The sequence below is a fragment of the Pteronotus mesoamericanus genome, unplaced genomic scaffold, assembly GCF_021234165.1.
Source record: "Pteronotus mesoamericanus isolate MK-2021 breed Mesoamerican mustached bat unplaced genomic scaffold, CSHL_Meso_final contig_94, whole genome shotgun sequence".
NCBI classification, from domain to species: domain Eukaryota; kingdom Metazoa; phylum Chordata; class Mammalia; order Chiroptera; family Mormoopidae; genus Pteronotus; species Pteronotus mesoamericanus.
Genome location: NW_026555285.1, coordinates 46,499,229 through 46,511,475, shown reverse-complemented (window position 1 = coordinate 46,511,475; position 12,247 = coordinate 46,499,229). Strand labels below are relative to the sequence as shown.

The 12,247-nt window shown below is 45.7% G+C and overlaps 1 protein-coding gene across 2 annotated transcripts in view; it reads right to left on the bottom strand.

Moving 5' to 3' along the window:
• The window catches only part of WDFY2 (WD repeat and FYVE domain containing 2), a 124,438-nt gene extending 115,001 nt beyond the window's left edge, over window positions 1–9,437 (bottom strand). For both annotated transcript variants that reach the window (XM_054586497.1, XM_054586498.1), the window contains exon 1: window positions 9,083–9,437. In XM_054586497.1, the coding sequence (XP_054442472.1) occupies window positions 9,083–9,219 (137 nt within the window). In that variant the 5' untranslated portion in view covers window positions 9,220–9,437. The remainder of the gene's footprint in view (window positions 1–9,082) is intronic.
• Between the last annotated feature and the right edge of the window lie 2,810 nt (window positions 9,438–12,247).

The window sequence follows — 12,247 nt, the reverse complement described above, 5'->3', positions numbered from 1 at the left end:
CTTAACAGTCTAGTTTTATGTCATTTTTAAAAATTTCTTTGTTAACTGTACCATGAAATATTATCTATTTTTTTCCATCAGGAAAAAAACCTCTTACTCCACCATGTGTTTTGATTTGGAGTTTAGAAAATATGGTAACCATATGGACTCTCCTCACTAGTTCAAAAATTTGTCAACATAACAATGGCTTCTACTCCGCAAAAATTCACCATGAAGTACCTACCCATTCCTCACTTTCTGTTTACTTCAGGGAAACAGCGGTCCACATGTCCAATCAGCAAGCGAGGAGAAAACGGTTATCTGAAACATGTCAAGCGCTAGACGAGCAGATTTCAAGGAAAACGGGGCAACGACAGTCGTGGGAAGGACAAGCAAGCGCTGGTGCTCACTGTTCCGCTGCTGTTCCGCTGCTGTTCCGCGGCTCCCGGAGCAATCAACCCCCCACACGCACCACGCTGCGAGGCACGGGCTCCTCCTGTCCCCGCCACCCGAGCCAGGCCACGTGCCAGACGGCCGACAGTCATCTGTTTCCTGAGACCCCCCCCCCGCCCCCCCGCATCCACAGGCATAACAGTAATTGCCATGTTCCTGCAACCGGACCACACCTGTGGGCCCCAAGCCCAGCGGGGCCAGCGGACCCTGGATGGGCCAATCGCTCCCTTCCAACGGAAGCCTGGGACTGAGACTGAGCGACTGGCCTGCGCCTCTCCCTATCTAGGCAGACTGTAGCAGGTGAAACGCAGAAGCAGCGGGCAGCCCTGTTCTGCCACGTGGACTACACAGGAAGCCCGCGTGAGCAAGAGGGAGAGTGAAGCAGAGAGAGAAGCCCACGAGGAGAGGGAACTTCCAGGTTCTCCATAGGCTCCCGCCTTCAGTTCTAATCCGAAGGCCCAAATGCATCCCTGCCCTTGGATTCTGCAAGATACCCGAGCCCCCTGCCAGGCAACGCCAGAGCTGGTGTCTGTTCACAGCGCCACATAAGCCTAAGGGACCCCACCATCGTGCGGTATTATTAGAAGACGCCTAGGTTACACGGTGACCCTCTCCCGCACTGGAAGCTGGCAAAGGACACAAAACTCCACGGCTCCCAATCTGTCCATTTACCTCCCGAGTCCTGAGCCAGAGGCCCTGGAAACACAGTCATGAGGAGACCACAGGGTGCGATAAATAACGTTCAGCGCCTGTGAGGAGCGTTTTAATAAACCCGTGCAGAGTGAGCAGAGGGAGCGCGGCTATCAGGAGATCAGGAGGAGGAGGAAGCCACCGGCTGCGCTGCTAATCCCCGGAGCAGTTTTATGAGTAACAAGTTTACAGCTGCGAACTGCAGAAATGCCCAGAGCTCCTTATCTGGGGACTGGCAGAGCAGGAGCAAATCCTATCAGTTTTCCTCTCACAGAATCTTAAAACCCACAGGTGGGAGGGAGCTGAACTCTTCTCGGCATAGCCTTTGGATTTTTACACTGGCAGGTACTATCACCTTAAAAACAAATGGAATTATTTTTTCAATGTTACCTCTAAGTATGTAACTATTTTGCCTGCTATTTTGCATTCAAATATTCCAAACTTCAGCTGTGGTATGCATTAATTAGTCCCCATGGGAAATGAATGACCAAATAACTCACCTTTTCCTTAACCTTCAAACCTTGTTTCTGTTGTACGGAATTATTCAGTTCTCCTATTGTGCCACTCTCCCAGCTAAACAGCTTTCAGGTAACTAATAAATGTTTCGCCACTTTGATCCGTTTCCTCAACAAATCCATCCAGTATTTGTCACCAGCTTTTAACCTCACTTTTCCACGTATACCTAGAAATAGACTTTCATGTGAACTCCAGAGATTTAAACCTTGGCTACAAATTTAAAGTTCTAAAAAAAACTGTGTGTGGACAAAATCTGTCCCGGGGGCTTTGAGTGCGCGAGTTCCCGGTTAGGATGAGAACCTTTGGAACGCAATGCGGCAACCTTCTCACAACTTTTCTTAAAGACATAACCCAAAAATCTGGGGAGAAAAAAACCTATAGGCACAACAATGTTCACTATAACATTGATAAAACTGAAAATACTGTAAATAGCCAACAATAAGCAATGGATAAATGATGATGCTCCCAACAGATCATCAGCACCGTGAGAGCAGGCTGCCTCGTTCACGACAGGAGACCAGGGCCGCGTCTATGTAGCTGGGGCTCTAAATAAATATGCGTCAATACTGAAGAAAAGGAAAATATGCAGCCACTTAAAATGATGGTTAAAGGCTAGACAGTTGGTGGCCCAATTTTAGGTGAGGGCAAGAATATAAAAGTATGTTCAGTCAAAATTTTGAAAGCTGAATTAGAAAAACGGCTAGAAGGTGAGACATAGAACGCAAACAGTCATTGTGATAAGAGGTTAATAAGCAATTATTTTTTTATTCCTACTCACTCACTTTTCTTCCAGAGGAAAACAATTATATTTACTGAGTGTCTGTTATATTTCAAGCACCCGACCGAGCACCTTACATGAATTGGTGCATGAATGCTCATGGCAATCATTGTGTCTGACGGTTACATTATCTTTATTTAAAATGTAAACATACCCCAAATGATTACTATCATATCTACTTAAAATACGAATTGATCCTTAGAAACTGAAAGGAGAAAAAAATTAGTAACTAATGGAAAATGAATAAAATCCCCAAACACCTCCACGTTTGAGGTAAGCCCGCCCAGCTAAAAAGAGAAGTACAGTCATACAAAGAGGTTAATGAATGACATCCATCAATTACAAGAGACATCATTTGTGAGTCCTAACTCTGTAATAAACGAATCCAGGAAGCCAAAGTACCCGCTCAATTTGTTGCCCTCCTGGTTTTGCCCTGAACTCTCTCTCACTCTGGGCTGAAAGGCCCTATAACTGGCATCTTCTGACTTGGAGGCTTCTGGTGAGATAAGGTCGATTTTACGATGATCCCAGAGGGAATCCAGTAAGGCCGGGTGGCCAGCGGTGGGTCGGCCTGGGATGGGCTGACGGTCCCTGAGTTGAACTGTGTTTCCTCCTTCGAGAACACTAAAACTACGCACAGAGACAGGGCATGCAAAACGTCAACAGCTTCTCTAGGGTAGTGATCTGCAACCTTTTTCACCTCATGGCACACATAAACTAATTCCAAAATTCTGTAGCACAACAAAAAGCCTATTTTTTGCTGATCTGGCAAAAAAGAAAAAAGGTGTAATTTTGATTCATTTACACCAGATGGCTGTTTTTGCGTTGGCTGTTGTCATCTTTTTTATTTGACAACCCACAGGGAAAAGAGGTCAGCATTCTGATTAAACCGTCAGGTAGTGCATGTTTTACAAATTCTTGGGACACAGAGGTTGAAAACCGCTGCTCTAAGGCACTGTACTTCAAACTATTGTTCTCAACCCATTATGGGTCATGAAATCAACTTGACTGAATCACAGCCAGGATTTTTAAAAGGCTACAATACAACAGAAAATGCCAGCAATGCAGGTCCCATTAAAATGATACCATTTTATAAAACTTTTGTTTCAGTTGTAAGTTATGTATGTGCATATGTGTCCAAGGATGTGAATCTTGGGTAACAATGCCAAATACGTTTCTTACTACGATTTGTAACTAGAAAAGTTTCAAAAGCATTACCCAAGACAACCCAAGCCCTGACTTGACACTCCCAAGTGCATAGCTGAAAGTTGAGTAATTTTATGACATTTAAGTAGAGATGACACACTCAAAAATTAGTTTAGACGGGTTCTAACTCTGTTGACTTTAGAGATCTCATGCCATCATGCTAAGAAGTCCTCAACTTTCAGAACTATGTTTGTCTTGCTCTGTGAGAAAAACTTGCATAAAACTTTTTTTGATCCAAGTTTTATAAAATGCATGATACAGAAAACTCCACCAGAAGCGCAACAGAACTGCACCGAGGTTTAAGTATTTAGTGAAGCTACTGGCGTCAACCAGAGACCTGAGATAGTGCAATTTAACAATGAGAAGAATCAATGGTAAATGAACCAACAGTGTGCGGAGTGAAATGACATTTTAAGGTGTCTTTTTAAGAAATAGTCAAGTAGTCATGGCCTCTTAGAATCCTGGCAATTCGAAGTTGGGAAAAAAGAGCCTTAGAGATGATAAAATCGAGCCCCTCTCTTGCCCCAGCCCGTTCCTGCCCCCATCACTTTTTGCCATGTTACCCTGGCCTAACACGAACGCTCAGCTCCCCTCAGGCTCAACTTGAATATCTTTGCTCCTGAAAACGCACAACGTCCTGTAGACACTGCCATTCCAAACCACGATTACCCAGCCAGCGTTAGGTGTGCTTCAGTGGACGTCCATTGCGTATCTCCTTTGTGCGAAGCACTAGGGGCCAGAGCTCTTCATCTGAGGTAAAGAATCTGACCGCCGTTTACCTGCAGGTTCTGCCTGCCTTCGAGGTTTACAGAGCATGGCTCTGTGGCGAAACTGGTCCTGTGTAAAGTCAGAATATTCTGCAGCACTTCCCCAAAGGCCCTCCCCCCGCAGCCTCCTCCCCCACCACCCACCACATCCTCAGGCCTTTTATCCAAAAAAGGAGCCCAAATTCTTGCGCCAAGAGGTTTTGTGAATTTTCACTATTATAGCTAATTGCCTGGAGACACTCGTTTTCCAGATCTTTCAAAGTGTGATCCACAGAGCTGGATTCTGAGCTCCAGCTGACTGAGTCCTGAGTACTTACTCTTAACCAGTCCATTCTAGTGCCTCTGACGAAAGGGGGTCTCTCCTCCTCCTCCTCCTCCTCTCTCCAGAATGCCCCTTCCTCTGAGAACTCCTATTCATCCTGCAAGGCCCAACGGAGCAGCGTTCCTTTTCTCTTAACCACTGCACCCAGAGGAGATGCCTCGGCCACCCTGGAGGACGTTGCTTGTACCTGTTTTCATTCAGCACTTCTCCTTATATTAAGATTAAGACCCCTTTACCTATGGCACGGGTATAGCCTCCTTGTAGAGAAACAGTTCCCTACAATTGTCTAATACTAACTACCTAGAGTTACTGACGCTCTCCAAATGGATGCTGAGATTGTGTTAAGATGAGCCCATAAAGGATTTACAAAGATAGAGAGAGGTGTGGATGGGGCTGGGCCTTCAACACTTGAGTAGGAGCTGCCCCTGGACCAGGCGGCCCTGGTAAGCTGCAGACAGGACTCCAGTCTTAACCAAAACTCAGTCAAGACGTCAGGGAGGACGAAGATCCTAGGCAAGAAATGTTAAAATGGCGTCCATCCAGAACAGAGTCCAGAAAGAAGCTGGGAAAGGAGGAACCCAAAGAACTGCTGATGGGTCTGTCCTCTGGAGATAGAGCCCAGCTACAACCAAAGCAGAGATACTCAGATAAGGCCAGCGGGCTCTGGGAACAAGCTCTGTTCAATGACAGCAACAAGAATCTAGGCCTTAATTAAGTCAGGTTGTTTTATATTTCTTATCTTTCCTGTCCGGGTATCCAGGAAAGTTCCAGGCTGTCTTACGTGTCCCAAGATGAACTCAGGGTGTGGTTTTATCCACTCTTGAGCCTGCAGACTAGAATATTATCTGTCCACTATGGAACCATTGGGTGAAAATGGTAGCCTAAATGAAAGGACCCTCTACATGAAGGTACGATTAGGGGACAGCAAGAACCGTGGCATCCAGCCTCTCTCTCTTCCACATCAGACAATTCTGTGGTTGTACTACCTTCTAAAATTTCCTGAGAACTTTGTCACTTTTCTCAATGCAGTGTGCACACGTGCTGGAAACACAATAGAAACCCAGACGTTTGCCAACGGAAGGAATGAGGTCATGCATGGGTTCCAAAGTTTTAAGGCCACTCAGTCCAACCCTTTTCCCACCCGTGTATTCATTTGTCCACACAGCGCTTTATAGGTAGTAATAAAATTCATGCAACGAATGCACTCGATTGCCTACAACAGTTTGATGCTGTGCTTTCAGGAACAACAAAAACAGACTGGTCACTGGTACAATGAATGTGCACTGAGGCGCCTCCTGGGCCAAACACTGTGAGGCTCCGACGATGTGCAATGAGTAAGACGCCCATATCACCCCAATAAATGCAATTAGAAAACATGTTTCCCAGTCCAATAGGTGAAACGTGATATGTCCTTGTTGATTTAATTTGCTCTTCTTTAATTAACATTATCAGCTGTTTTTGCTTTTCTATGAATTATCCTACATCTTGTCAATGTGTGAAACAAAGGGAACAAATCTTTACCATACTTGCTGTAAATGTTTTCCTTTATTTTGTCATTTGCCTTTTGACTTCAGTTGGGTTTTCACAAAAATTTTAAATTGTTTAAATTGTCAAGTTTAAAGTAAAATTTTTAAGAGATCAAATTTATCTAATTCCTTTTTATGGTTTCTGGGGTTTTTTCTTCCCCAACTTAGAAAGATCTCCATGACTCATCGTACAAGTCACCCATGTCTTCTAGCAGTTTTATGATTTCAGTTTTTACCTTTAAGTAATACACCATCTGGAACACAGATTAAGAATTAAGAATGATATTTAGCTTTATTTTTTTTTTCAATCTAAATGACTAACTAGTTTTCTCAGCATCGATTATTAAAGACTCAATTTTTATTAGAAAAATAAAAATAAAGGACACACATAACACCTTAGGGGACTTATGGAAAAGATAAATGGACAAGCACCTATAAAACTGTCTAAAATAGAAAACGTTAAATGTTTTCAAAGGTATAGAGATAAAGGATATTGGGAGTCAGAGGTCAAAAAGAAAAACCAGGGTTTCAAAAGATCTTATAGGGCACTGCCATTCAGAAAGGGGACAATATCTGTGATTTCACCTTAGAGTCCAGGAATGAAGGCTACTAGTTTCTAGCAGGAGCAATTAATGGAAATGACTTTGTAGGTTTAGATGAAAATCAATATTCTATTCTCATATCTTTAATGACAGTGGCACTGGGTTTTGCAGAGCAAGAATATAGATCAATTCTCCTTTAATGAAGACCATAAGTGAAACTGAGCTCTTAAATGACAAAGTCATTTTCACGTGTGAGTACAGAAACACAGGCTTATGGATCTGAGTAATAATAAAATATACGTGAAGAATAATCCTGGACGTATAGGTAAGTCTTACTTAACAGTAACTCTAGCAAATAAATTCCATTATTTACATTGTAAACGAAGAAAGTGAAAATTAAGGTAATATATAGCTAAAAAATCACATTTCTTTTGTCCTGTAATCAAATGAAATTTATCTTTCAGTTTCTTTTATATATGCTACTTTAACTTCTCCAAATACTTCGAAATGCACCCCATGAAAGCTGTTTCCTTCAAGATAACACACTGATTTGGGGATAAGAAGACTTCGGAGCGAGGCCTGGCTCTACCACCAGCTACATGAATTTGAGCAGGTGAATTCTCTGGCCTAAGTTTTCCCATCTATAAAATAAGTTGTTAGAACAAATAACCTCTAAGATCCCCCTGGGCGTAACAAATGGACTAGAAAAGCCTAGCTCTACTCCCAAACAATCAACCAAAACAAAAAGTTTCAAAACAAATATTAAAGGAACTTAAGGACGTTTCACCTTTTGCTTCATTCAACCAACTTACTTATGAATTTCGTAACAGCAGTTAGATTGAGCAGTTTCATTTCTAGTAGTTACAGACTGGGAAAAAAATGACGTCTATCAATTTACTCTGTGACAAAATACTCTCTAGGTCCCTAAGGAATCTTTCACAGAATTTTGCCTTCATTGAAAAATTAAACATTCGTAAGCCTTCTTTGTGAATTTCAAAAGGTTTCTACATCCATGTGTTCCATTTCAGCCATGAATTTCTTCTGTTCATTGCACATTACTTGCCCTTGGTGTATGTTTACAATCTTTTCAATTGGATCCGAATACGTAATAAATCCATTTGGCCATCTGTATGGAGTCTATAACCATCCTAGTTACACTGAAGAACCTATATGATACCAATAGACCTATCGGGCAAATTTTCTGAGGCTACACTGTATGGAAAGTGCTGAAATGACTATAAAGACAGTAACGAACTTTGTTTCTTTACCACTGCCTTCAATTTTCGGAGTCACGGAGAAAAAATATTCTGTACTTCAAGATAATTTGAACTTACATTAAGAAAACCTAACTACTGTTTTAAGGGTAAAGCCCTGTCTTACACCTCTACAGTGTTGAATTTTTTAGAACGCTAGTTGATATTACCAAAGCAACAATTCCAGAAAATAACCATACTACTGTATTCAAGCAGCATTCCTATGAACATTAGCTTCGTCAGCCTAATTTCTGCATATTAACAGAAACGAAATTAAATCAAAAACGCTTTTGTCTGAAAAGTAAGGGAGAATGCTAACGGCGGGACAATTGGCTTCACTTCTGCAAATTAAGCAAAATTAAAGCAAAAAGAAAGGAAGCAAGCAGAGAGAAGGAACTCAGGAGCTATTTGCAACAGTGGTCCCTTGCAAGCTGTTCTAGGGGCTTCCCTCTGAGCTCAAGTAGATAAGAAAAAGAAGGCAAAGAAGAGGTGGCACCTCTCCTTTGGACAGAAGCCCGAAGTTCCTCTTCACAACTTGCAATATTCATTGCATTCAGTGTAAGATGTCTCGCAGATCTGGATTCGGTGGGAATGTCTGGGAGGAGAGTGGCATTGCTTTCTCAGCTTGGAGCCCTAAGAACTGCACCAGAGTACTCAGTTCTTTTCGCAGAGGCGGCTCAGGGCATCCTCCCCAAGCACACACCTGCAGGGTCGAGCGGCTCCTTCTTCTCTCCCTCCCGCTCTCAGGGCAGGACCAAGGTACACTGGCCGGCGTACCGTTAGCCCAAGGGCCACCCTAGCGCCGGCAGGCGTTACCCGGCCCACGGGAGCCCAAGAGCTCCCGGGCCGCTGTCCGAGCTCCGCTTCCCCGAGCCACGCAGGGGCGGCGGCGTGCGCTGGACACCGGCACCGCCAGGATGCATATTGTGATAAAAACTTACGGGAGCCTTTCTACACCTGTGCGGAGGTTGAGGCACAGCCCCCGACTCAGGTTCGGGGACCGCCGTCCCGGCTCGCCCCTCCCTGCGGCCAAGGGGCAGCGGTCCGTACCTGTCCTCCGAAACGCTGATGACTCCCTCCTCCTTGGGAACGATCACGGCCATATTCACCACCTCCTGGGACCCCTCGACCCGCTGCAGCAGGATCGGCTTGCGGATCAGCGGCTTGGGCTGGATCTCCGCCGCCATCGGAGGAGGGGGCGCGCCGGGAGCGCCGCTGCCAACCGTGCAGTGGGACCGGGTGAAGGAGACTGCTCGGCCACAGGCACACGCTGAGACAAGGACTCTGGTTGGCCCGAGAGGGACGCCGGGGACCCGCGATCATAGCCTGGCCGCCGCCCCAGGGACCGGCTCCGCGCTCCCGGCTTCGGGTACCGAAACCGCCACGACCGGCGCTGCAACCCAGAGCCACAACCAGCGGAGGGGGCGGAGAGCCAGGGGGCGGAGTCGATAGGGGGCGGGGCCTGCCGCAGGGGGTGGCCGCTGGTCGGCGCCATGGAAGGCTGCACTTCCGGAAGGGCAGTGGAGGAGGAGGAGCGAAACATCGAAAGGGGCGGGGCGCTGGCGGCTCAACGCGCGTGCGTCTGCCCGCTGCCACTTTACGCCCCGCCCCCCGTAATTCCCAAACCCTTGCAGCGCCTTCTTTAGAACGCATGCGCCTTCCATTCTCTGCGGTTTCCTGCTATCCTAGTCACCATCCACACCCAGTGTTTAGTCCCCTCCCCCTTGAATCTCTCGTGAACGCGCTTGTCCACACCTCCGGGAACGCGCTTGGCGGAATATCCCGGCCTCCTTCCAAATCCTTGAAAAGAGGGCGGAGGGTAGGGCGGGGAAAAGAGCGCCTGGGCGAGGCCGGAAAGGGAAGCAATCAGCAGGAAGGAAAGAAGCCCACCTAGTTGGGACGTGACTGGGCATGCGTACAGGTTACCTGTACAAGCGGCCGTAACAATGAAGTGCAGCGGGAGGTCGCTTACCTCTCACAACGTACACCAGGCCCCAATGACACCCATGGGCTCTTGGGAGTTGTAGTTTCCGGGAGCCTTCCCTCCGTTGTCCTTGAATGACCTATCGCCCACTTCTCTGCCCTCCAGGCCTGGGGAGCTCCGTAGCCCCCTTGGCCATTGGCCGAGTTGTGGCCAGGACTGCTAAATGCAAGGAACTTAGGGACAGCCCTGACTCAACAGGCTGCCCTGTGCCCTTGGTTCAGGCTGCGGTTGATAATGGTGGAATTCCAGGGGTGGGGAAGAAAAGAACCTCTCATGCAAGTGTATTTGAGGGAGTTTAGAGAACATACGTAGAATCAACTTCCTCGTTTTCTTAGATGGCTAGGTTACTGGCCCAAGGTTACTTATCTCCAAGTTAGGGCTGTAGCCCCCCAAACTTGAACCCAGGTCCCCCTGCTCCTGGTCCTGACTTCTTTCCATTCCCCAGCAGTCACGCCTTTACGGCTTGCTCCAGAGACAATGGGAAAAACTTACTGTGGTTATTGGATAAATGTTAGGTTTCTGGTGAGGACCTGGCATGTGACCTCCTTCATCATGTGATAACCCCACTGAGCCATCCAAGATTTAGCAAGCTACCTGAGGGGCAGTCATGGCCTATGTGGTGTGATTGGACTGACAAGGACTCTGGAGGTCAGAAAAATATTAATATTTTAGAGCTGGGGCTAAGAGTGAGACATGCTTGTGGGAACGTATTTCTAAGGCAGGATTTGTCAGCTAGGCAGTATGCCACAAAGGACCTTTCTCAAAGCACAGTGCAACTCTTTACCACTTCCGATCTTTCATTATTGTTGTTGTTTTTAGAGAGAGAAGAAAGGAGAGAGAGAGAGGGGAAAAAAACATTGATTTGTTGTTCCACTTATTCATACATTCATTGGTTGATTCTTGTATGTGCCCTGACCAGGGATCAAATCGACAACATTGGCATATTGGGATGATACAAACCAGCCAGGGCACCACCTCCAGTTTTTGCAGAAATTCTCTAAGGCCCTCGAATGGGCAATTGAGGTATTTTCCAACTTTGAGATGTTGAGTGAAAATATTCCACTTCTCTAAGCCTCAGGTTCCCCATCTAACAAGTGGAGGATAATAACACCGACCTTGGGAGGTTGTTGCAAGGCTTACAAATGACATATTTTAAGTGCCTTCATGCACAATAGTTCCTTTCATTCCATAGCACACCTCTCTTCTCTGCTTATGGAATGTTCTTCCCCATTTTATCTGTCTGACAAACTTTTACTTTTCCCTCAACCCTCGCTCAAGCATTTCATCTGCTGTAATGTTTTTGGGGATCCCTTATCCCATACAGAGTAGATTACGCTCATCCATGTGCCCTTCTTATACCCAGTACAGAGTTAATTTATTGCCTTATCTCATTGTCCATTCGTTATTTATTTAACAGATTTGGCTCCCCAGATAAAAGTTTACCTCCTTGAGGACAGAAACCCAGTTTTTTTTTACCCTTACCCTTGACACCTATGAAATGACTACAGTATATAGGAGTATCCTTAAAATAAACTCTGAGTTTTGTTAATTCTACTGGAAGCATTGATCTCAAGTTGTGTTCCCTGTGTGTAGGTGCGATCTCCTTTGACGCCATAAACTCAAAAAAGGTACAGATCCTCAGAAAAAGTAACTGAGCACAGGTAGATCGGAAGCGAAACACCTGTGCGACTCTAGTTCTTGGGCATCTTGGTCTGGATTTGGAGGAATCTAAAGGTCTTTGAGGGTCCCGGGCATTACTAGTTGCTAATTGATGCTCTCTGCCAAATGAAGGCAATTCAGAAACCAGGCAAGAGAATCTCCTGCTGGAGTCTCAAGGTGCCAGCCAGATCACCCTATTGCATGTCATGCTCCATGCTTTTCTCCTCCTCCCCCTGCCCCTCCCCCTTCTTTTTATCTTCACTCAAGGACATTTTTTCATTGCTTTCAGAGAGAGACACGGGGAGAGAAAGAAACATCAACATGAAAGAGAAACACCAATTAGTGGCCTTCTGTCCACGCCCGGATCAGGGATTGTACATGCCCGAAATGGGGAATGAACCCACAACCTAAGTATGTTCCCCAACCAGGAATCGAACCCACAAACTTTCAGTTATGGGACAACGGTCCAACCAACTGAGTCACATCTACCAGGACTACTTTTATTATTCTTAATTAGAAAGGGGTGGGGCATGCTCTAAATGTTATTCCTTCTCACCTCACAGCTCTGAGAA